This window comes from Ovis canadensis, chromosome 2 (genome assembly GCF_042477335.2).
Source record: "Ovis canadensis isolate MfBH-ARS-UI-01 breed Bighorn chromosome 2, ARS-UI_OviCan_v2, whole genome shotgun sequence".
In the NCBI taxonomy this organism is placed as follows: domain Eukaryota; kingdom Metazoa; phylum Chordata; class Mammalia; order Artiodactyla; family Bovidae; genus Ovis; species Ovis canadensis.
Window position 1 is genome coordinate 132,200,485 of NC_091246.1, and position 25,179 is coordinate 132,225,663.

The 25,179-nt window shown below is 41.7% G+C and overlaps 1 protein-coding gene across 4 annotated transcripts in view; it reads left to right on the forward strand.

The window, feature by feature from the left end:
- The first annotated feature begins 17,177 nt into the window (after positions 1-17,177).
- FRZB (frizzled related protein) overlaps positions 17,178-25,179 on the forward strand; it is a 33,783-nt gene continuing 25,781 nt past the window's right edge. The window contains exons 1-2 of one of the 4 annotated variants that reach the window (XM_069574262.1): positions 17,178-17,324; positions 18,049-18,820. In XM_069574262.1, coding sequence (XP_069430363.1) covers positions 18,343-18,820 — 478 coding nt within the window. In that variant the 5' untranslated portion in view covers positions 17,178-17,324; positions 18,049-18,342. The other 3 variants (XM_069574259.1, XM_069574261.1, XM_069574260.1) reach the window with 3 other exon arrangements.

Genomic DNA, 25,179 nt, shown 5'->3' on the forward strand with positions numbered 1-25,179 from the left:
GGCAAGAACACTGGAGTGGGTTGCCATTTCCTTCTCCAATGCATGAAAGTGAAAAGTGAAAGTGAAGTTGCTTAGTCGTGTCCGACTCTTAGAGACCCCATGGACTGCAGCCCACCAGGCTCCTCTGTCCATAGGGTTTTCCAGGCAAGAGTACTGGAGTGGGGTGCCATTGTAGGTGTTATTTTATCCTAAAACTGCCTTTTGATGTCAGATGAGAAGGATCTATTATGACCATTTTACAGATCAGGATATTCAGGCTTAGAGAAGCTGAATGACTCGCACAAGGTCATTATGTTAGTATGAGATGGAACCATGACTCAAACCAGTGTGCCTTGCTAGTGTTCATATTTGGCGAGGTTACCATAGTGAATAACTTCTCAGTGTTACCATTCCTTTCCATAACAATCAGTAAAGACTTCTTCACAGTCATTCATTCACAAATTCATGCAACAAATTTTTTTTGAGTGCCTTCTAGGTGCCCATTGTAGGCACTACAACAAATAGTCAGATCACTACCTGCATTGAGCTTACCTTCTAGGGGAAGAAGATAGATAATAATATAAATACATATAGAGAATATTAACAAAGTGCTGAGTTAGGAGAAAATAAAGCAGTGGAAGAGAGGGGATAAAGAGAGACAGGACTGGGCATTTATCTTTTTAAATAGGGTCATCAGGGACGTCTTCCTTGAGGAGTTCACATGTAAGCAAAAACTTGAAGGAGGTACAGGACTGAGTCATATACCTATCTGGAGAAAGGGTTCTCCAGACCGAGGAATCAGCAAGGGCAAAATCCACGAGTCAGGAGCATTTTCGTTCCCGGTATGTTCAGGAGCCTGCAAGGGAATGTATGTGGTGGAGTGGAGTGAAGGAGAGAAAAAACAGTAGGAGATGAAGTCAGAGAGGAAAGGGGAAAGTCGATTCAGCTGGTCTTGTGGACTGCTGGAAAGACTTTGATGTTTACTTTAAGTAAAAATGAAGCAAGTGTAACATAATCCAACTTGTATTTATAAAGGGTCGCTTTCACTGCTGTGTTGTGATTAGACTGGAAGGGACAGAGTGGAAGCAGTGGGACTGGTCACAAGGCTGCTGTGATCATAGACTTGTTCCGCTGTTCTAACAGTTGAGGTGATGAGACGTGGTCTGGTTCTTTATATATTATTTTGACGGTAGAGACACAAGGTAGAATGAATGACCCCTAGGATTTTGTCTTGAACCCATGGTAGGATGGAGCTATCATTAACTGAAACTGAAAAGATTGCAAGTAGGCCAGGTTTTACACTTTTTATTCTTTCCTTTCTGTTTTGGCATGGTAGTTTCGAAACATCAGAGCACAATTTGGGGCATGCCAAATTTGCGGTGTTTACTAGATATCGAAGTAGAAATGTTGAGTACATTTCAAGGTCAAAGTCTGAGCTAAGAGACATAAATCTGAGAGTCAGCAGTTTCTAGATGGAACATAGAAGTTGTGAGATTGCATGAAACTGCCAAGGGCGTTAAATACAGAGGAAATACGGGGATCAAGGACTGAGTCCTGCGGTCCTCCAACATTAGGAAATGAAGGAGATGAGGATTTCAGGATCATCTCTTAAATAGAAAATACAAAGGAAAAAAAAGAAAATACACCAAGACTCTCCTGGGTGTCCAAACAGTCTGTCCCCATCACCTCACTCCTACCACCATCATCACTTCCATGACCACATAACTCTTCTATGGTGTCGATCATGTGAACTGGATCTGCCATTGCAGTGCTGTGCAGAGCAAGTTAACGTCTCACCTCTTTGCCTGTCCAGGAGAGTGGTAACTTTGCTGAGTGGAGAAATTTCTTAACTGATATTCACATAACAAGGAACACTTCTGATTGTTCTACTATCACACGTTGGTCCAGAAAGGGCTTTGCTCTGGATTAGCATGCCTCAAATAGAGAAGCTAGTAGAAAAAGATTCTATTCTTATTTAGATTATGAATGCTAATCATCTACTATGGGACCAGCACAATACAAGGTATAATGGGGTACGTGAAGAGTTACTATATGGCCCTCAACCTTGAGGCATCACAAATTATTACATGCCTCTATAACAAGAGATAATCTGATTAAGTGATGAGTCATAAGTAAGTACAGTCACTGGTTGCCAAGATTGGGGAAAAGTTCATGAAGGTCATCCTTATCCAACTGCCTTCCTCGAGCAGAGAATATGTATTGAGAAAGAGCTGTGTGTTGGCTTGGATGAAGGAGTAGCAAGGTCTGTGTAAGGGACATGAAGAGACCAGGATCAAGGGAGTCTTGGGGTGGTGGTGGTTGGTGATGGGAGCACGGCTTGACTGATGGGAGAGTGTCAAGGGTCTGGCTATCCCAGAATAAAAGCATTTTGACAAAAACTTCCAAGGGTAAGCCGCAGCTCCAGCCCACTTCTTCAGTTCAGTTCAGTTCAGTTGCTCAGTCATGTCTGACTCTTTGCAACCCCATGAACTGCAGTACGCCAGGCCTCCCTGTCCATCACCAACTCCCGGAGTTCACCCAAACTCATGTCCATCGAGTCGGTGATGCCATCCAGCCATCTCATCCTCTGTCCTCCCCTTCTCCTCCTGCCCCCAATCCCTCCCAGCATCAGGGTCTTTTCCAGTGAGTCAACTCTTCGCATGAGGTGGCCAAAGTACTGGAGCTTCAGCTTTAGCATCAGTCCTTCCAAAGAACACCCAGGGCTGATCTCCTTCAGAATGGACTGGTTGGATCTCCTTGCAGTCCAAGGGACTCTCAAGAGTCTTCTCCAACACTGCAGTTCAAAAGCACCAATTCTTTGGTGCTCAGCTTTCTTCACAGTCCAACTCTCACATCCATATGACCACTGGAAAAACCATAGCCTTCACTAGACGGACCTATGCCAATTTAAAGAGGGATTTGGGGGGAACTGGATACCAGCTTCTCACAGTGGATGTGGAAGCTGAGTAGCACCACTGAACTCCTGGGTCTTCCCTTAAGTTCAGGATGAGAGGCACAGAAGGTGATGTTGAAGGACTGTTTTATTTCATCCCCTCACTCCTTACTAGTGTTAAGTTTAACTTCAGTAGGAAAATGTGTTCTTAATTAAAAAAAAAAAGCTTTCTTTTTTTATATTGAAAGTTTTGAAGGAAAAAAAGATTGTTAAACTAGATACAATGATACATATTCTTTGTTTTACTTATTTATCTTATGTACTCACCCCCACAACCTACATGTATTGAACATCTATTCTGGGAAATATCGAGCTGAGGCCACGATGGATGGAGCGTCATTCCGTTACTCCTCTGCAGGCCCCTGGCTTGTGCTCACATCATCTATCTTATAGTTGGAATATTTTCTGGTAGGGAAAAACCTCACTTGAGTGTGTGCACCATCACATCCACTCTCATAACCTTAAACAGGGGTTCAGTTTAATTCAGCCACTCCCTGCACCTGTGTGCCTCAGAGGAGAAACTAATGAGCAGATATTCTGTTGAATAAAGCCAAGTTGTTCTTTTTGTTGTAGTCTCAGGGCTGAAACCGCCCTTGTGCTCATGCTGAAAGTTACCGGCCTACAGAAAAAAATAGTGCGAAACTTGCTTAGTTTTATACTTTTATTCCTACAACAAGGAATGTTTTCCATTGAGTGGGAAAGAGGCAGAAGACATTTATATGGTGGGATAGGCGGTTTTAAGACTTTTCTAATCAAAGCATTTTGATTCCATGATTAGCAACATCAGATTTTCTTCTGAAGGCCTTATTTTGGGAAGAGCACGTTGAACTTCAGAATGTATTTTAAGTGCTGTAACTGCTCTAATAAAAAAAGATAAACACTGTGACCATTTCGTAAGTTTCAGTGTTCACATTACTTCTTTGCCACCCAACAAAGCCAAAAGGAAATAGATGAGCTCCAGAACTTTTGGCATACTTCATCTAAAATGTTTTTTGTTTGCATTCTTAACACTTAGGACCATAACTCCTGTTATTGTCTATTTAGAACTAGGTAAGTGCAGCCACACTGACTTTAGCAAAAGCTCATTCGTTTTTTTTTTTTTTTTAATTGAGATTTCTGGGTCATTTTCAAAACAGTACACTAAGGAACCTTTAAATGGTAGCAATATAAGTGTTTTGTAGTCATTTGATAGTTCATGTTTGTCTGAAAAAGACTCCCTAATATGGGTCTATCAAATATCATCAAATACACAAAGTAACTTAAATTTGTAGTTCAGTATGCCATCTTTTCTGAGTGAACTCCGGGAGTTGGTGATGGACAGGGAGGCCTGGCGTGCTGTGATTCATGGGGTCGCAAAGAGTTGGACACGACTGAGCGACTGAAATGAACTGAACTGAACTGAACTGATGCCACCTTAAAACAAAATGTCAGTTCAGGAGAATTCTCACGTCAATGTAACATTTTATGGGTTTCTGTAAAATGTTTAATGTGAATAAGTTATTTTAAAGGCTTCAATTTTAGGTTGGCATATTAATCAAACTGTGATGGAAAGTCTAACTCTTTAAATTTTTTCTAATTAGTTTACCTTAAACCAAATGGACTTAAAATTTGTTGTTGATTTGAAGAGCTATATAAATTACATGTTAAAAATCCTGTTTTTAAAACCTGAATGGAATGCCTCTCTAAAGAGTTGTGTTCTGTTCATATTTAATCCAACTGCAAGCCTCCTGCCTTGCTGCCAAGATGAAGGCTCTAGGCAGCGCTTAGCCATAGTTGATGACATTATTCACAAGAAGACACTGTCTTATCTTCTCTAGAGGCCACAATAATGAGACACAGAATCTACTTCCGTTTTTATGCTTTACTTGTCAAATCAGAGACATCTCATCAGGACTAGAAAGAGGGAAAGAGGTGGTGTTGATAAATGGCTGATGAAGTTGGCATGGAAGTTTCTGACACTCTGTTAGTGCAACTGATTGCAACCCTGGATAGTTTCTCTGCAGGTCTCAATGACCTGTTTGTTCCACTTCTTCCTTCTCCCCTAAATTATCATTGTCAGTGAAATAATTAATATATACTTTGGAGCTACTGGAACGATTTAAGCTATATAAATTTAGTTGAGAGTTGACAGCCAGATAAGTAAGAACTCAAATATATTATTTTTATCTTAATTAGCAAATTTGTTTATAAACATGTAGAGTCAGTCTAAGGGCTTAAAATGTGTACATAAAATTGATCTAAAATAAATACAGAACATAAACAGAAATACAAAGATATACCTATATTTGTGTATGTTTACTTACATACACTTGGTGAGAGAAAAAAGAGAAGGGGAGAGAGAGAAGAACCCTGGGTCTGGCAAGAAAGTGGGGCTTGCAGGTCACAATGTGGAAGAGTCATGTGTCTTCTGGAATATTTGCAAATGTAAATAATTTCAGACCATGTCTGCTTTCAGGTACAGAGATACATTTTGAAGTTTTTAGTTTCCTTTTCATCTCTGCCTGGCTTGTATTTTCTCCTTCCTTAGTTTGAAAGTTATATGTTCTTTTGCTGTTTTTGTAGTGGTCACCTAAAATTTTTCAAAAGGATACATTTAACCTAACACAGTCTAATATTAATGATTAGGCAACCAAAATATCAGTCCACATGATAAAGGATTTTGGAATGTCTTAGCACTGCCTTCTAGTCAAGGCTATGGTTTTTCCAGTGGTCATGTATGGATGTGAGAGTTGGACTGTGAAGAAAGCTGAGCATCAAAGAATTGATGGTTTTGAACTGTGGTGTTGGAGAAGACTCTTGAGAGTCCCTTGGACTGCAAGGAGATCCAACCAGTCCATTCTGAAGGAGATCAGCCCCGGGATTTCTTTGGAAGGAATGATGCTAAAGCTGAAGCTCCAATACTTTGGCCACCTCATGTGAAGAGTTGACTCATTGGAAAAGACTCTGATGCTGGGAAGGATTGGGGGCAGGAGGAGAAGGGGACGACAGAGGATGAGATGGCTGGATGGCATCACTGACTCAATGGACGTGAGTTTGAGTGAACTCCGGGAGTTGGTGATGGACAGGGAAGCCTGGTGTGCTGCGATTCATGGGGTCGCAAAGAGTCAGACACGACTGAGTGACTGAACTGAACCGAACCGAGCACTGCTTACCATTTCCTTTGGAATTACACTCTATTGTTAACTAGTAAATAAGTATCTATGGGTGGACATTCTCTAAAAAAAAAGATTTTGGGGAGCTAAGGTTTCAACAGATGTGCATTTTTTAGAAACAATTTATAAACTAATTAATAGTGAAAATGTATAGGAACTGTTAATATCTTGTATGTCTTGAGTTGAGCCTTAGTTTACAGGCCCAAATGATCATGCTTGGAATTCATTACTTTTATCAGTGGGGAGTTGCAAATAAAAGAAGCAGGAGAGTCTCAGTGACAGTAAATGATAAACCTGGTGGCATATATGCTGAATTACAAGCAGATTTACACAGAAGCTCAGCGGTTTTCAAGGATCTTACCCCAGAATCTTATAATAGTTTACGGCTTTAGCCACAGTATAGATCGGATTCCTGAATAGTACTCATATCATAAAAAAGGTGTAACACAATTTTGGCCTTATAAAAACATACAGTATGTCAAAAGCACTTTAGTCCTAGGCTTTTTCCAGAGGTAGGGAAAGGGTTATTCAGCACACCATCTGTTCCATCTTATATTTCTGTAGTACTTAATCTCCAGGGCATTTTTGTTTATAGATAGGCCAAGAACAGGCAATATAAGAGGAAAACTGGTCGGGGGTCATGGCACATATGAGAAAAATTTCAATGGTGAGAGTTGAAGTTCTGGTAAATAGTACTTTATACTTATCATCTGTGACCTATTTGTTCTTTGTAATCATTTTTATAAAAATAAACAATGTTATTAATAAGAGTAGGACTTTGATGTGGAATCATCTTTTTGGGATTGTATCCTTTGTGGGGATATACTGCTGAGGCACTGCACAGAGGTGTCATTACTGTCCCTATTATAGAGGAACTAGAGGGATGAAATTAGACACCGGGGAAATCTTGAAGGGGGTTAGCACACAAAGCCCTCTCTTACCGATCCAAATTAGGATTTCAATTAGAAAAAAAAAAAAAAAACCTTATGGAGCATCAGAAGAGACACTGATGGATATGATTACCAACAAAGTCGATTGGAGAACATGACTTTTTATATAGCTTTTGATTGCAGGACTAATAAGAATTAAATCCCCAGTCATAGGAGTGCTGGGCCATTGTAGGGCTTCCCTGCAGAGGCTGTACCACTCTAGAAGTGACCGGATTGGTCATCAGAGGGTTTGAAGGTTTCCAAAGGAGAAGGAAAAGCCCAGCAGCTTTCTGCACTCAAGGTCACCAGGAAAGAGGCTCTTCCGGTCAGCTTCCTCCTGTGTTTTTGGTCCTGGGGGGAGGACAGTTCCTACTCTCTGAGGAATTATCTTCTTGTTTCCCCACGAGCAAGTTGATCCCTAGTATCCTTCCAACTTGTCTTTGTTGCACCTCTTTTCTTTCCTTTGTTCTTCTTCCCTGCTTGGGGTGCAGGAGGGGGGCTCCAGGGGCAGCTATCAAATATTTTTTGTCTTAATAATTTATTTCAATCATGTAAGGATATATACTATTTGTTATATTGTTGTTTAGTCACTAAGTCATGCCCAGCTCTTTGTGGCCCTATGAACTGAACCCCTTCAGACTCCTCTGTCCATGGGATTTCCCAGGCTGGAGTGGGTTGCCATTTCCTTCTCCAGGGAGTCTTCCCAACCCACGTCTCCTGAATTGGCAGGTAGATTCTTTACCACTGAGCCACCAGGAGAGCCCCGTTTATAAATGCAACAGTGGAAACATATACTTTGTATATTTTGAGATCTATATATGAAACGACACAAACCTTAGTTCTCTATGCTGCTGCTGCTAAGTCGCTTCAGTCGTGTCCGACTCTGTGCGACCCCACAGACGGCAGCCCATCAGGCTCCCCTGTCCCTGGGATTCTCCAGGCAAGAACACTGGAGTGGGTTGCCATTTCCTTCTCCAATGCATGAAAGTGAAAAGTGAAAGCGAAGTCGCTCAGTCATGTCCAACCCTCAGCGACCCCATGGAATGCAGCCTTCCAGGCTCCTCCTTCCATGGGATTTTCCAGGCAAGGGTACTGGAGTGCGGTGCCATTGCCTTCTCTTTAGTTCTCTATAGTCAGGAAAGAAAATGTAAATTTGTACTGAAGTTGAAAACATGGAATGTGTGAATAACTACATCCTAAAATGTTTAGAATAAGTTCATTCATAAAGAAAACCTACAAACTGTATTTCCCTGGAGGCAGCAATAGCTAGATAGAAACAATGGACTGACTGTCTATTTGGATACTTTTCTCTTTCTAAATGTGATTGAACTTTTCTATGTAAAGTAGTTTTTTGATTGCCTTAGTCATAGTCTTACTATAAATCAAGTGTTACAATTTTATGGTTTTCTTTGGTTCTTCTTAAATACTTCAGGGAAAATCTTAGCCTGTTGTTGGCTTGACCACATTCTTCAGAGGAAAAATGATTTCTCAAACAAAATGCATAGCAGATGTAAAGAATGCAAAGTTCCCCACCTAACCTTTCACCATAAATGATATTTTTAACACTAAGCAGCACCCACTGAGTGACTGATGTGGCGCTGCGTGACGGAGTTCCTTGAGGCGCGTACTGCCCTGGCAATTATGGTCTTACAGATACTTCTAGTTAAAATTTTTTATACCAAGAAGAGGAAATGCAATCTTCTGCAAAAAGAATATCCATGGATGATGTGGGGAAAGAAGTGAAAATAACACAGACCTATAATTTGGTAAAATGAAACATGCTACCTATAGGACAAAGAATCATTTCAAATGTACACAACTTAGGCTCTTATTATATAAAAAGTGACTAAATAAGCATATACTGAGGTAGGAGGTAGATGCCCCACCCCCTCAGGACAAAGTGATTAGATGTTCCCTGTGGACTGAAACTAGAAGACAAGAATAGCAGGACAATTAAGAGAGGCGGCTGGGCCCTGCCCAGACCATATAGTTCTCATTCTCCAAGTCAGGAGACCTTGCCAACCACACACGCACAGAAAGGCTCCTTGGAGGCCAAAGGGGGTTGATGTCAGGGGATGTTCTACCCATAAAGCTTTTCAGTAAAATCCATGTTGACTAAGAGTTGTGTGCGCATACATGGGAAGACCCTGAGATATAGCAATTATGGACTGTAAAACGGGCAAATCAAAATGATCGTCCAAAGGAAACTTGGAAGAAATACCTCATAAAAGTAATGCAGACTTCCACAAGCGTGCAACTTGGGGACTCTCCCTCTGAGTCTGCCTGTCTATCTGCACATACTGTACTCTTTTTCCTCTTAATAAATACTTTACTTGTTTCACTACTTTCCATCTTATGGCACTTCTTTTCTGCAAAGCCAAAGAGCCAGCACCCTTGTCACTGACCACTGGTCTGGTGCCTGGGACCTGGTGCTCTCACCACCACGACTCAGCTTCAGTCTTTGACTGGGAACCCAAGCACCGCTCCAAGCCATTGCAGGCCAAGGTCACCCATGATCATATGCCAAGCAGAAAATATGTAAGGGAAATATAAGCAGTTTTTCAAGAGAAGTTTACAGGTACTATCAAAAATGCCAACTTAACTCATTTTCCACCTGCCATTTTTATCAGAGCCTCACCTCCCAGGCCTCCTCCTTCCTCTTCAAGTTTGGGGCTCATCTGAAGAAAACAGTGATGTTTGTGGTTGCGCTTATAAGGTGGTGTCATCTAAACACCTAGAAGACAAAGGTGTTCTGTCTTTCTGCACTAAGGGACCAATTTCAGGACTTTATCAACCTCAACCTAGAATATCCTTCAGATCTAGTGTAAATCTTCTTTATAATGTTATAAGTTACAATGTTATAACTTAGTCTTTCCTCAGTTATGATATAGGACCAACCATTATATAGTTCTTTCCATTTTGTAGAGAAAACGTGTAACCCCGTACCTTTTATGATGGCCCAGACTTTGCTCTGTTTATTGTGTCATCTCCACAGCTAAAAACCAGCGCTTAGAAGGCAGCCATACGTGTTCAGTGAATGAATGGATGAATCACCTTTTCCAGGATCACAATATGCCTTTAAACTTCAGAGATTATATTCTACCTCCTCACCACTGCCAAATAGAAGTTTCATTGTTTCCTCTTTATCCTGTTTACTTTGGTCCAATTAGACACAATATTCTAGACCTTGATAGCTATGTTGTCATTGTTAATCACCATCACTATCATCATAGTCAAAAACAGCAGAACATTTATGTTGTTTACAAAACAGTATAAATGGACTCCAGTGGCACTCTACTACAAGATCCTCTTAGACACCTAGAATTTGTTTTCATTCAAAGCTTTCAAATTTAAATGGTTTTAGTTTCAAAATTGAGAAGAAAGGGAATCTAAGAAAAGGGACGCTATTTCTCACTCTTACAAAATATTTAAAGAATTAAATTGTTTTTGTTTGACAATTACTAGTAAAAACTAGTCAAACTCTGAATGTCTATCAAGAGAGATGAAGGATTTACCAAACGTCTAAGCTTAGAAGTATTTGGATGATCTGAATCAATGGTCAGGTTTTTACCTTTATCAGGCCAAGGGAAAGAATGGCTGATTTTCTGTAGAAATCTTTACCTTCTATCTCTTCTATCTCTGTAGAAATCTTTTAGCACCTATTTCTGAAATTCTGATGAGCATGCATTCTTCAAAACTAAAAAAGTATTTAAAAAAAAAATTCTCTGGCTTTAGTTAATTGATACAGTTGCCAAGTTGGCAGAATCATGTTCTCATTATTTATCTAACTATGAAAAAAACGGATTCATCTTCCAGCTTAAATACGATATGTACAGCTCACATTTAACAAATCATAGATGACAGAGGCCTAGCAGGATTATCTGACCAGGATTTGAACCTTTGCCCTCAGCAGTGAAAGTAGACTCCTAACCACTGGACTGTGAAGGAAATCCTGGGTTATTGCATCTTATTAATTTTTTTTTTTTGCAGGATTTCTAATCTTGTGGGGATCATTTTAATGCCATTTTCTAATGTGGCCTTGATGGATACAGTCAGTTGCTCAGTTGTTTATAAATAAGGTTGCAGTGACGTGTGTGCTACTTGACTTCTCCATCACCGTAAGAGAGGGAGCTGAGGAGTAATTCAAGACTTCTACAGATAGAATAAGTTGAAAGATGTAGCAAAACGTGTATGTCTATTCTAGAGCAAAATGATAGAAAATGTATTCTAGAAATCCTCTGCAGTTAGATCTCGTCGAAGGGAGATTAGAAAGAAATCCAGGATCATTTGGGTTTCAACTGACAGTAGGCCCAGGAAGGGCGAGGAGGTTTCCTTGGAGGTGTCCCATACCGTCTCTTCTGGATTCCCAAATCCTGCTTGTTTGGAAGGTCTGTAAGATTTTAAGGGATTGTGTGAACTGATATACTTTACATAGGCACTTGGTGTTTTTAAATGAATGAAAACCATACACATTTTCAACAGAGAAGAGGATGGTGTAAAGAGAAAGAATATTGAACCAGGCACATTTAACCACCAGTAACTGAGTTCATGACTTTACATAAATGATTTTATCTCTGAGTTTTCTCTTCAAGTGAGATAGGAAGGGCTGGGAGGTTACAGAGGAAGAACAGGTGGGTGGGTTATATTGCTGAGCTTCATTCATTTGCTGAGCTACTATGGTTCCCTCTGGAACTTCCTTGAAGCTGGATCTATTGTTCTTTTGTTGCAATTGGAGTGGAGTGGTGCTGTTTTCCTTTAGAAAAGTACACTGGGGTCAGAAAGCCAGCTGATTTCATTGTCAGGCCTCACTGGGGCTCTGAGACAGCCTTTGAATAACTAACTAACTGAGGCGTCTAGTCCTCTCTACCTTCCTACCTCTCATCAGAGGGTCATTAGCTGTTAGGCTGCTTTATTGAAATTTTGTTTCAAAGTCTTTGTGACAGAAGACAACCAGGAGATAAAAATCATGAAATCTCTTTAGCATGTAAAGTTTGCTAAAGGTATATCAGAGCTAATACCTAATTAAAAACAGTGATATTCACTGTTCCTGGACAGCAGTATTGGCATCACTTGGGAACTCATTAGAAATGCAAATTCTCAAGCCTTACCCCAGAACTACCAGGTGAGAAACTCTGAATGGGGCTCAGCAGTCTGCGTGTTCAGAAGCCCTGCAGGGGATTCTGTTGCACATTACAGTTTGAGAGTCTCTGCCCTGATGTTGATATAGCTAACGGGTGGGGGGTTTTATTGGGTTGCTTGGAGACTGGAAAGGTCTGATCTTCCCAAAAAGGAATTAACGAGGTTTGCAGAATAGCTCAGGTAGAGGCCACAAAGCAGGAAGTTCTCCCTGTTTGGAGCTCAAGGCTTTGGGTTCTGTTCCTAGGCAGCAGAGCAGGAGGCTGACAACCAGTATGGCTGGGTTCAGACAGAGACCCAGGCTCACATAGAGTCCTGTCTATCTTTCCCATTTCCCAGCTCCTTTCTGCCCAGGAAGAAGTGGGATTGTTGAACTTGTGAAGAGCGTGGACTCAAGTCCCGCTTCCAACTGGCCCTTAGCCAGCTGTGGACGCTTTGGGAAATTCCTTCATTCCTCTGAGCCTCAGTTTCTTCATCTATGGAACCTATACCTCCAGCAAAGCATGGTATGGTTTACATGCCTCACTCATAGTAAGTGCTTAATAAAGACTAGTCCCCTTGTTCCCTGGGTACTGGGTCCCCTTGCTCAGCTCGTACAGAATGAGAATGGCTGCAGTCATTCTGACTGCTCAGTGTTTGAGCCGACCTAGTTGTTAGTTACTCCACACGTCAGCCCCACACTTTTGCTTAATGGGACAAGATGTGGACAGCCTTGCAGACTGCTCCTGGGATAAGTTTAAGGTGTATTTAACAGATGAAAATAACGTTAAAATTTAAATAACTGACAAAACAAGATATTGCAAAAATTATTTTAATTGGTCAAACTTAAATTTTTGAAAAATGACTATTTCACAGTGATAACCTCTAACAAGATCTTTTTCTGATGTCTCCACAGGAACCCTTGTCAGGAAGTTAAATGGAATGGCACTTACTGCGGTGTTGGAGGCATTTTGTCCATCAGCAGATGAATGGATAAGAAAGCTGTGGTACATATACACAATGGAGTATTACTCAGCCGTTAAAAAAAAATTCATTTGAATCAGTTCTGATGAGATGGATGAAACTGGAGCCGATTATTCAGAGTGAAGTAAGCCAGAAAGAAAAACACCAATATAGTATACTAACACATATATATGGAATTTAGAAAGATGGCAATGATGACCCTGTATGCAAGACAGCAAAAAAGACACAGAGGTGTATAACGGACTTTTGGACTCAGAGGGAGAGGGAGAGGGTGGGATGATTTGGGAGAATGGCATTGTAACATGTATACTATCATGTAAGAATCGAATCGCCAGTCTATGTCCGACGCAGGATACAGCATGCTTGGGGCTGGTGCATGGGGATGACCCAGAGAGATGTTATGGGGAGGGAGATGGGAGGGGGGTTCATGTTTGGGAACGCATGTACACCCGTGGTGGATTCATGTCAATGTATGGCAAAACCAATACAGTATTGTAAAGTAAAATAAAGTAAAAAAAAAAAAGAATGATTGGCTGTAACTGTGTCTGGATTTAGTTTCTAAGCAGTCATTGAGCCCCGAATTGATCCACAGGCTGAACTTGGTTCGAGGGGACTCCAGGTGCCACGAGGTTACTCTGAAGTGGCCTCATCCCTGGAAGAGACCCCTGGAGGAGCCTTGGGGAGCCCTTCGAAGTCCTGGAATCTGGTTTTCATAAGATCTTTTTCAGCAAGGTATTGGTATCAACAAGTTGCATTTACCATCTTAATGACTTCCTCAAATATAAAATCCACTGCATAAAACTCTGATTTTCATCCTTAGTTTTAAAATATGAGTTGTTAAAGATCCCTATCAAAATATCATTTAAAAGTTACAATTCTCCAGCCCCTTCTGTGTGGCCTACAGATTATCTACCTTGAAATTTCTTCACCAGATAGGGAGAAATGCCTCAAGCTGTCTTTCAAGTACAAGCCCAGGAGCAGTTTTACACAAAGATCAGTGTTCTCTCAGTTAAACGCTGGTTAAATAAAACAGTGTAAAATAGAATCTAAGAGAAACAAATTACCTAAGACCTATTTCTGAGGCACTGGGTTTCAGCCTTCCTTTAATTTTCTCCTGTTCTTGTTCAGTCACTAAGTCCTGTCCAACTCTTTGTGACCCCATGAACTGCAGCACACCAGGCTTCCCTGTCCTTTACTATCTCCCAGAGTTTGCTCAAACTCATGTCCATTGAGTTGATGATGCCACCCAACCATCTCATCCTCTGTCATCCCCTTCTCCTCCTACCCTCAGTCTTTTCCAGCATCAGGGTCTTTTCCAGTGAGTTGACTCTAGTGTGGGCCAATTTGAAGGCACTCAGCTTTGAGGGGGTCAGCTCATTCATTAGTGGAAATTATGCCATGTCTTGTTTGTTTCTTTCATGTTCCCACAGCCTACTTTTCAAATTTGGCTATTGTAATTTACTCAGTTTGTACTGTACTTCTCTATAAGAGATGTATATGTTAATATTTAAAATACTGCATTCCAAGTTCCATCAGCCAACATTTCTTAAATGACTATTTCAAAAGAAATAGAAGATGAAATCTCTTCTTAAAAAAGAAATACCTACTATTTAGGAAGACAGAGCACACCCAGATGGAATAATGAATAAAATTTTTTGAAGCAATAAATTGGCAAGTGCTAAAGAATAATTTCCAAAAAAAAAAAAAAAAAAGAATGATGTTCAAGGGGAACTAACTAGAAAAATGAACAGAACCAGGCAGGGTACTCAAAAAAGCTTCTGAAGGCCAGTTGGCGTATGAAAAGATGCTCAACATTGCTAATTATTAGAGAAACGCAAATCAAAACTACTATTAGGTACCATCTCATACAGGTCAGAATGGCCATCATTAAGAAGTCTGAAAATAAAAAGTGCTGGAGAAAGTGTGGAGAAAAGGGAACCCTCCTACACTGCTGGTAAAAGTGTAAGTTGGTGTGAGCACTGGGAAAACAGTATGGAGGTAACTTAAAAAACTAAAAATAGAACTACCATTTGATTCAGCAATCCCACTCTTGAGCATACATCCAGAAAAAAACTAAAAACAACAACAACTAAAAACTGATCTTCAAAAAGATACATGCACTGTGTACAGTAGCCAAGACATGCAACCTAAATGTCTACAGACAGGTGAATAAATTAAAAATATGTGCCTTTATAGATAATACATATAATGTAATATATATGCATATATAATGGATACTACTTAGCCATAAAAAGAATGCAGTATTGCCTGAAATATTGCCATTTGCAGCAACATGGATGGATTTAGAGATTATCTTACTAAGTGAAGTAAACCAGAAAGAGAAAGACAAATACTACATGATATCACATATGTAGAACCTAAAATATGACACAAATGAACTTATAAAACAGAAACAGACTCAAAACCATAGGGAACAGACTTGTAGTCAAGGGGACGGAGTTGGGGGAGGAACGGATTGGGATTAGCAGATGCAAACTATTGTATACAGAATGTATAAACAACAGGTCCTACTGAGTAGCACAGGGAACCACATTCAATATCCTGTAACAAATCATAATGAAACAGAATAGGAAAAAGAAGATTACATATATATGAATCTCTTTGCTGTATAGCAGAAAGTAACAACACTGTAAATCAACTATACTTAAAAATTAAAAAAAAAAAAAAACACTTCTAGGAAGCCATGAAATTTATTTTAGATTTTGACAAAGACAAATTTGGATTAGAAAAATGTTGTGAGGGTACATGTTAGACAAAGGAGATATTTGACTTTTGTGCAAGAAAAGGAAAACACACTTTATTTCAGATAATTGTAGAACCATTAAAACAACTGGTTCATTCTTTTTCTCATGCTGTTAAGATATAAGATAAATAGAAAAATATATTTATCAAACAATCTATTATATCTACTCCTCACTTCTAAACTATTGAAAATCCCACCTACATTTTCTTTACAGAGCCCACAAATGCTCAAATATTGACTGTTTTTATTTCTTTCCCTAAATGTTACTTGCTAAATCTTTTTTCATCTAATTTATTTATATAATTTTTGGCTTACTTTTGTTAAATGATACAAAATAATTGTAGACCAGGCAAAGTTTGTACACTCACTTAAATGACTCCCTATCTACAGTCTGTTTGTTTTTTTTTTCCTTCTCCCAAGTGGAAGAAACTTCCTTCTGAAATAATTTACTGCAGTCCCAAATGGCTGTTTATGGTCATTTTAGAGATAAAATTCCATAAGTTCAAGTTAGCACCGACATTTTATAAGTGCTGTCATGTCAAGGCTGGGGAATGGAAACCATCTCACTGGGTTCTCTAAAGTGGAAGCATCTTTTGTCTGCTTATTACTGACTGTGAGAAATGGCCGGATTAAAGCCTCCAAATGTTTCAGTGATGCAGAGCAAAGGTGACTTCCTGTTTTGTTTTAGGGTTTGTTTCCTTCTCTTCTCAATGAAGGCTGTGTTTTCTGACATTCTGCAATCTTTTTGCTCAGTGATTTCCCATTGAAAGGGCAGGGTAGGAGGGCCTCTGCAGGTCATTCCATTTACAATATGTCCTGAAAAGGGAGGAAGGGGGGAAAGGGAGGGAAAGAGGAAGCTCATTAGTGGAAGGAGCAGACCAGGAGGGGATCTGTTTTCCATTTTCTTTTCTGGATTGAGTTCATTTGGATGGAAAGGATTTTATTGTTATCCTTATCATCATTATCATTACCAGTGTGGTCTAATTTTCCTACACGTTTGTCTCAAGTGTGAGGTGAATTTATTGGTAGAAGAGTTAATAAGTGCCATTTTATTTTAGTAAAATCAGGGGTGCCTGGGTGGGGGAAACCCAAGTACTTTAAAGCAGTTTTCACTTTGAAGCTTAAAATACAAAACTCAAAAGTTTTAATTCTGCAGTGCAAAAGAAAAAATGAGAAAAAAAGACTTGCTTCTCGTGGCCTATTTGTAATTATGTACAGTGTTTCTTTTCTTTTTATGAAAGGCGATTTCCGCCCACACCCCCACACCCCCTAACCCGGTCCCCCACACCCCGCCACCACCTAGTTATTAAAAATGCAGACCTCCGCAGTCAGGAGTTCTGGATTGATAAGGCTCCCTCATCGCTGCAGGAGTCCCTGTTTTCTGCGACTTGGACATTTTTCAAGTGACGTTGCTTAAATCTTCCCCCTCAGTTCTTCCTGCAGAACCGGTAATCACAGAGGCGAGGCTAGAGGTTGCTTAAAGGAAATACCTCCTGGGAGCAGGGGGCTCGGGTGGGTTCCCAAGTAGGGAACTGGGGGCACTCCTTCGTGGAGATTTGGGGTGGGCTCTTCAGTGAGAGGCTGGGGGCTCTCCTTTGGAGCCGGGGATAGGGGGGTGCGGTGCTCCCCGGTGTGGGTCGGCTCAAGTCCACTCTGTCTCGGGTTATCGCATCCTGTCTGCTTTTGCAGGCTGCTGCTTCCTCCGCCTCCAAACCACAGACCGCTTCCCGGGAAGGGGAGCGGGCGCTTGGAGGTCTGGGACCGCACGGGGGCGGGGCTGCCTCTCGCTCCTGGAGGTAGGAAAGCGGAGAGCAGCGGATCCGAGGCGCAGACCTCCCGTCGCGGCTCCTCGGACGGGTCCTCTCCTGTCAGCGGCGGTCGCTGCAGCAGCCGAGGCTCACACCAAAGACCCGCAGCTGGGTCTTTTTGCTCAGCCGACCAGACTTGCAAACTCTTACTGCACCCTAGTCCTCCCTTAGGAGTCTTTGCCCTCTCGTTCCCCCCTCCTTCACCCCCCGTCCTCCTCCTCACTTGGGAGACTTTCATGCTGCTTTTAGCACTTTTCTGTAATCCAGGGGACGTGACACCCCAGAGCTCCAACTACCTCAGCTGAATTCTTTTTTTTTTTCTTTTTCTCCCTCGGTTCCTCTTGTTTTCGCCTCATCTGCGAAGTCGGACGCTTCTGCCAGAGCGAGCGAGGAATTAAATAGATGCCGCGGCCCCAGAAGGCTTAGACCTCGGGAAAGAGCCGCCGGAGAGGCAGGAGCGGCAGGGGCGGCGGCGGCTGGCGCTCGGCGCAGCTTTTGGGACCCCATTGAGGGAATTTGAGCCAAGGAAGCTGTAAGATTGCCGGGGGAGGAGAAGCTCCCATATCATTGTGTCCTCTTCCAGGGGGGGAGGAGGAGACGGAGGAGCGGGCCTCGGGGTTCTCCGCACTGCTGCACCCTGCCCCGTCCTGCCGAGATCATGGTCTGCGGGAGCCGGGGAGGGATGCTGCTGCTGCCGGCCGCGCTGCTCGCCCTGGCTGCGCTCTGCCTGCTCCGCGTGCCCGGAGCACGGGCGGCCGCCTGTGAGCCCGTCCGCATCCCCCTGTGCAAGTCCCTGCCCTGGAACATGACTAAGATGCCCAACCACCTGCACCACAGCACCCAGGCCAACGCCATCCTGGCCATCGAGCAGTTCGAAGGTCTGCTGGGCACCCACTGCAGCCCGGATCTGCTCTTCTTCCTCTGTGCTATGTACGCGCCCATCTGCACCATTGACTTCCAGCACGAGCCCATCAAGCCCTGCAAGTCTGTGTGCGAGCGGGCCCGGCAGGGCTGTGAGCCCATCCTCATCAAGTACCGCCACTCGTGGCCGGAAAGCCTGGCCTGCGAGGAGCTGCCAGTTTATGACCGCGGCGTGTGCATCTCTCCGGAGGCCATCGTCACTGCCGACGGAGCCGGTGAGTGCGACACTGCCCAGACTGCCCCCACTTCCCTGCCTTCCAACCGCTCGCTTCTTGGAGTCCTTGTTACTCCCATTTACTCTGGTTCTGTGGATTCGGATCACTTCGCTTAATCTCTGTCTTAATTACGCCTCTATCGAACACCGTGCCTTTTTTCTCTCTTTTCACCTCCCTTCTAAACCGATGCAGTCTATTCTTGCAGGCGATCTGTCTTTCTAAAACACTCAAGTTCATTCCACCCCCATCGCACTTCTGCTCAACACTGCCCCTTCACTTCCCCTCTTTACATGTCCTAGTAGCCACATATAGGGTTCTCTTTTCTTCCCTTTATTTGTTTATAATCACTGAACTTTTTTGCGTTCTCAGCCGTCAGTTTTCTGTATCCCTCGTGGTTAGCTACTTGTAAGGACTGTATGGTGAAAACGGAAAACTGAAGCACTGTTTTCTTCTTATCATTAAAAATGCCAAGATAATTTCAGTAACCTTACCCCAACCCACAGATCTTAGCGGTATGTGTTTGCTCAACATCCAATTTGAGCAATTACCTTCACCTTAAATTTCCCCCTCCTTTCAATGAGATAAATTGTTCTTCCATTCCAGACTGAAATAGCTGTGAAACATTGGTATGCACTGCTAATTAGTTTCTGAGACTTGCTCCAGCCACAGAGCTGGTGAAGTGAAATTGCTGGGCTCTTTTCACAGTCCCACATGCCTTCAAGTCATTTTGTAAATGACATATGGATGAAAGGAGTTATATTTAAGGCATGTTATCATCATACACTCATGTAATGTTATTTTTAATCTCACCCCTTATCCCACTCTTATGCCCTGCAAACAATTTGTCTTCAGTACCTTTCTCTGTGTGCATCAACCACAGATTCATTTCGCTCTTCCCCTACTGTAAAACTTTATTACAGTTCTGTGTTCAGTGGAATCAGTCACGAGTTGCTTTCTCACTAGTGTTTGGTCTAATTAGGATAGTCATAACTCGTAAGAGTCCAACTAAACCTAGTTCATTATGGTCCATTTAATTCTAACTCAATGTCATTCCTACCAATTACCCAAAACCCGAAAATTTCACCCTTTGTATACTTTAAATAAACCCAATCTTTTATGTCTGGTCCTCTTTCACACCCTCCCCAGATCATCTCTGCCCTTAGGTGTGATGACTTTATACCTCCTTCTCTGTTCATTTCTTGGGCATCAACTTTTTCTTCTTTTGCCTCCCAACTTGCTCAGCCTAAGCTCATGCCATCAGTCCATTCTTAGGTGAACAGTTCTTGGTCAAGGAATTGATTTGGAAAAAATGTTTTCTGTGCACAGTGACCCACTTAACATAGAGGACTATGGGGGGCGGGGGGAAGTACTTGTACAAATAGCTGCAAAACCAAGCTGAACAGAAAGATTTCCAGACGTTTTTGATGGTCACCTCACTTTATCACCTTTGACTACACCTTTTGTTGTCTTGATTTTAATAATCAACCAACAACTGATTAAACAAATCACAAAGAAATGTATTTCTTATTTATCTTTGGGCTAAAAGAGCACTTGAGCTTTTATACTCATTAATGTTACAGGCTGTACAGATGCTGGGAGAGAGCTGCGCTGGACTGTCAGGCACTTAGATCAGTTAAATGCAGACACTCCTCTCAGGCCAAGGGCTAGGAATGCGGTGGCCACAGTTCACGCTGAAATGCATTCCTCCTTCTGCTCTGAAACCTCTCCTAGAGATGGACCTCAACTGAGAGAGGTTTGGCAAAGTTAGTGGTTCTCAAAATCCATGGTCAGTATGGATAGGAAGCAGTTTCCTTAAGTGTCCCTGAGTTACCCATCATCGTGGACCAAATGTAGAACAATTGCCTCACTGAAGCACTCAAATAAGACATGCATGGAAACAATTTGTCAGTCCATGGGCCCGGATTACTAAACTGCTTTAAAAGGCTGTAATGTGCTTTGCTGACAGTTGCCCCTGCTAGAAAAAGAAGTAGGGGTAGGTGGCAGTTGGAACCGTTTGTTAGTGACGTTCTCCCTTCCCCTTACCGTGTCCCCCAGTGTGAATCAGAGACTGTGGTGGCAGGAGGGAGCTGAAGGGGAGGGGGGAGGGAATGGAGTGGTGGATTCTAGCCTGAAGGGTCCCCTGGCTTCCAAGGCTGCAGCTTGCTGAAAATTACATTCCCTATGCTGGGTCAAACTATCAGGCACCTGGAATTACTTAAGAACTACCACATGTGGCCAGTTTAATTTACGATGCAATATGCGCCTTGCTTCAGTGGGATATGATAGTTCATGAAGCAGGGTTTTTTTTTTTTCCCCTTCCTCTAAGTATAAACAGAGTTCCTATGTCTTATGCCTAGAATCTAGCAGAATATAAAAATGAGGTCTCCCTGAATAAAATAGAACCACCGTTTACGTACCTTCAATGTCAAGAGGATTTTCAAATCCTACCATTTACACAAATTTATTCCCTTGTAGGATATTATGACTCCACCAACAAGTTTAAGGACATTTTACAAAGCAGAATTTTATTGAATGGAATTTTGCTTCAGTCTACTTTTTGTTTTGAAGTATTAAGGGCAAGCATGTTTTTATACAGAAAATATCATATCCTCTTGATGATTACTAATAAATTCACATTAAATTTATTCTTTTTCTACATTTTGTATTTATTGTAGACCTGTGACTGCATGGACACCTGCTTTATCTGTGAATTCAGTTCAATTTAGTCATTCAGACAGTTAATAGTCAAATATTTAATATTGTGTGATGAATAAAGGGTATGAGCGTGGAGTGGGAAAGATCAGATGTTGAATCTTGACAGCCTCATATCAGCTATTACGATAGGGCAGTTGTATAGCCTCTCCAATGCAGAGTTTTCTAATCTGTGACATGGGAACATACTGCCTACATCCCACGGAGATGGTGAAGATGGGAGTTAAACAGCATCTGTAGTATCTCATGCATAGTTAGTCCTCAACAAATTGCTGCTGTTGCTATTGCTATTTTACCATTATTACATTGGTATTAAAATTTATTTTTTTGTTTATTTGGACAAACCTAGTCTGTTGGTAAAGGCAGATAGAGCTTAGAGCTTTTGTCAGTTCAACTCTGGGAAACAAGCTTCACACTGAGAACGCCCTGCGTAGGCCAATCTTATTTCTTCTGAATATAAACTTAGTATTTCATTTTACACAAATTGACCTGGACCTCGGGCTCAAGAACAAATCCCTTTGGGAGCAATAGGAATAAAGAATGAGCTTGACGGATGTCTGTTAATTACAAACAGTTTATCTCAGACATGTAGACATTGAGTGTTTAAGAAAATGTATGGTATGATATTTCACAGCAATTATGCTGCCCCCTGGGTTGCCATGCCCAGGGCTTTATAACTGCCTCTCAGTCACTGCTGCTTTTTGTTGTCACCCAGCTCTTGCGCAGCACTTTTCTCCCTGCCCTCTCTCGCCTGGCAGAGCTGCGCCAACTTTCACATGCGTGCGCTGCTGTTTAATCATTTCTCCACTTTCTGGGGAACAGGCAGCCTTTTCTTTAGCCCTGGTCTACAAATATTTGAGGGGCCAAATAGCAAGAAGGGAGAATTATTTAGTGTGATATGAGGAGGAAAATGGAATGGAAAGGGGAAATGGAAATTTTAGGGTAAGACTTCATTGTGTGAAGTTTTGAAAGGTACTCTGGATGGGGGTAGGAAGGAGTACCCTAGAATACAATGATATTAAATTATGTGTATAGCTAACACAGTTATCAGTGGTAATGGGATCTTAGGTAGTCTCCAAATTGTATATTAATAATTCTTTTCTATCTTGTTTCCACAAAACTCTAAATAGTGGCTTGCTACACATAGCAAAATTGGCTAAGTTTTATTTGTCCTTTCTCCTACTAGGTGTATGGAAAGAGGAGACCAATTACCACCATATAGATAGAGAGTTTTGAATGATTAAAAACTGGCCATATGTCTTTAGTTTAAAGAAAACCAGTTTTAGAGTTTTGGCCCTTAGTTGGAATCCAAGATTTGCCATTAATGTTATAGTTTGAGGGACTTCCCCTGGTCGTCCAGTGGTTAAAGACTAAGTGCTTCCACTGCAGAGGGTGTGGGTTCAATCCCTGGTTAGGGAACGAAGATCCCATATGCTGCACGGTTCAGCAAAAAAAACAAAAACAAAAAAAAAACCAGTTATACCTTGAGCAAGTTGTGTGGCATTAACATAGAGGCTGTGAAGAGCAAAAGAAATAGCTATATGAAGTGAATGATAAAGGGGAAAACGATAGCAGTGTGACTGGGAAGACATCATTCTCAGACCAGGAATCATTACTGGCCAGAGAAGAAGAACCAACAACACTTAGTAGGTGGCATGTGCTGCTTAGTATGTGATGCATGTTAATTTCTTTAATTCTCATAATAACTACTTGGTAGGTACTATTACTCCTCTCTGCAGAAAGGGAAGCCGAGGGATATAGAGAAGCTAAGTGAACCAAGTCCATTAAACTATTAATAGAAGATTCAAACCAGGACCTGTTCGAAGTTATACTTCCTCTCTTATGAAGAAACAGGTGATGTTAACTGTACAGAGAATCGGTGTCTTTTGACCATCCGAGGGCTTCCCTCATAGCTCAGTTGGTAAAGAATCTGCCTGTGAAGCAGGAGACCCTGGTTCAATTCGTGGGTCGAGAAGATCCACTGGAGAAGGGATGGGCTACCCACTCTAGTGTTCTTGGGCTTCCCTGTAGCTCAGCTGGTGAAGAATCCGCCTGCAATACAGAGACCTGGGTTCAATCCTGGGTTGGGAAGATCCCCTAGAAAAGGGAAAGGCTACCCACTCCAGTATTTTGGCCTGGAGAATTCCATGGACTGGATAGTCCATGGGGTTGCAAAGAGGCAGACACAACTGAGCGACTTTCACTTTGACCATCAGATTTCAGTTACAGTAACCCTTTTGTTTTCATTGTATTTTGATTTATATGTGGCTTTAGAGAATAGAAGGCAACTCTGGACAATGAATTCCAAGGGATGAGAGATAAGTACTTCTCTGCACTTCTGAGACAGGAGAGAACATACATTCTGTACTCTCCTGTCTATCCCTGAGCTCCCCGGTTTCTGCAGGCCCCAGAGTGAACTCCTCATTTCCTTACCTTCATAGGTCAGTTCTCTTCTAGTAAATCCTATATTGTTAAGGGGCACACCCACCCATATTCCAGGTCTAAAGGCAGCCTTGCTTCCACCTTTTCTTTATCCCCCACATTCAGTTGGTATCAGGTGCTTTAGGTCAACTCTGAATACAGTTCCCTCCCCTTTTTCTCTAATGCTACTTTCTTTCTTTAGATCTCACCATTTCTTCCATAGATTGTGGAGCTAGAATGATAATTGGCTTGCTCCATGTTCCAATAGGGTGATCATTCTGAAATACAAATCTGTTGTTTAAAATTTTCTGGTATCTGCCGCTAGCCTTCATGATCTCATGCCTTCTTACCCCTTAGTTTCCTTTCTGTCTACTTACTCTGCTCTGTTAGCCCCACTGGAAGACTTGTAGGTCCCTCCACTCCACGAGTGCTTTCGTTTCTCACCCCAGACTCTGGCACGTGCTATTTTCTATTTGGAAAACCCTCTCTTCTTTTCCCAGCTCCTTCTTAGAACTCTTCTTCTGGAAACCTCTATGACACCTACTTGAAATCCATGGGGCATTAAAACCTGCTAGTAATACCTGCTATTTTAATTTAGGATAGTTTGTTAGAATTCCTAAGTTCAACTTTCTGAAAACAGGATGTTTTTGGATTATTTATAATCAGAAAACTTTGGCTTTCTCTTCTATAATTCTAACAGCTGATGTCTAAGCACTTTAAAAAAGTGTAGAAACATTTTCCTATGAGTAAGAATAAAAGAAGAAAACCAAACTCCTGGGATCAGCTGCTTTAAAGGGGTTTTCATTTTCCAAGAGAAGAATTTTTTCAGTTTTATTTGAACCTGTTGACATTAAACAATTACTTTACATGTGGGTCAGTATCCTTTTTTAATTTACAGAGAGATCATCTTTGGATAAATCATGTACATATTTTCCTAGGATAGAGCTTTTCCTAATTTTTTGTTTATTGTTAATTTTTGGCTGTACTAGGTCTCTGCTGCTGCATGTGGGCTTTCTTTAGGCTGCTCTGTAGTCGCAGTGCCTGGGCCTCTCACTGCAGTGGTCTCTTTTATTTTGGAGCGTGGGCTCTGGGTGCACCAGCTCAGTAGGTGCAGCGCGTGGACTCTTGAGCATGTCCACTCCAGTAGTTGTGGGGCACAGGCTTAGTTGCCCCACAGCGTGTGGAATCTTTCTGGACCAGGGATTGAACCCTTGTCCTCTGCATTG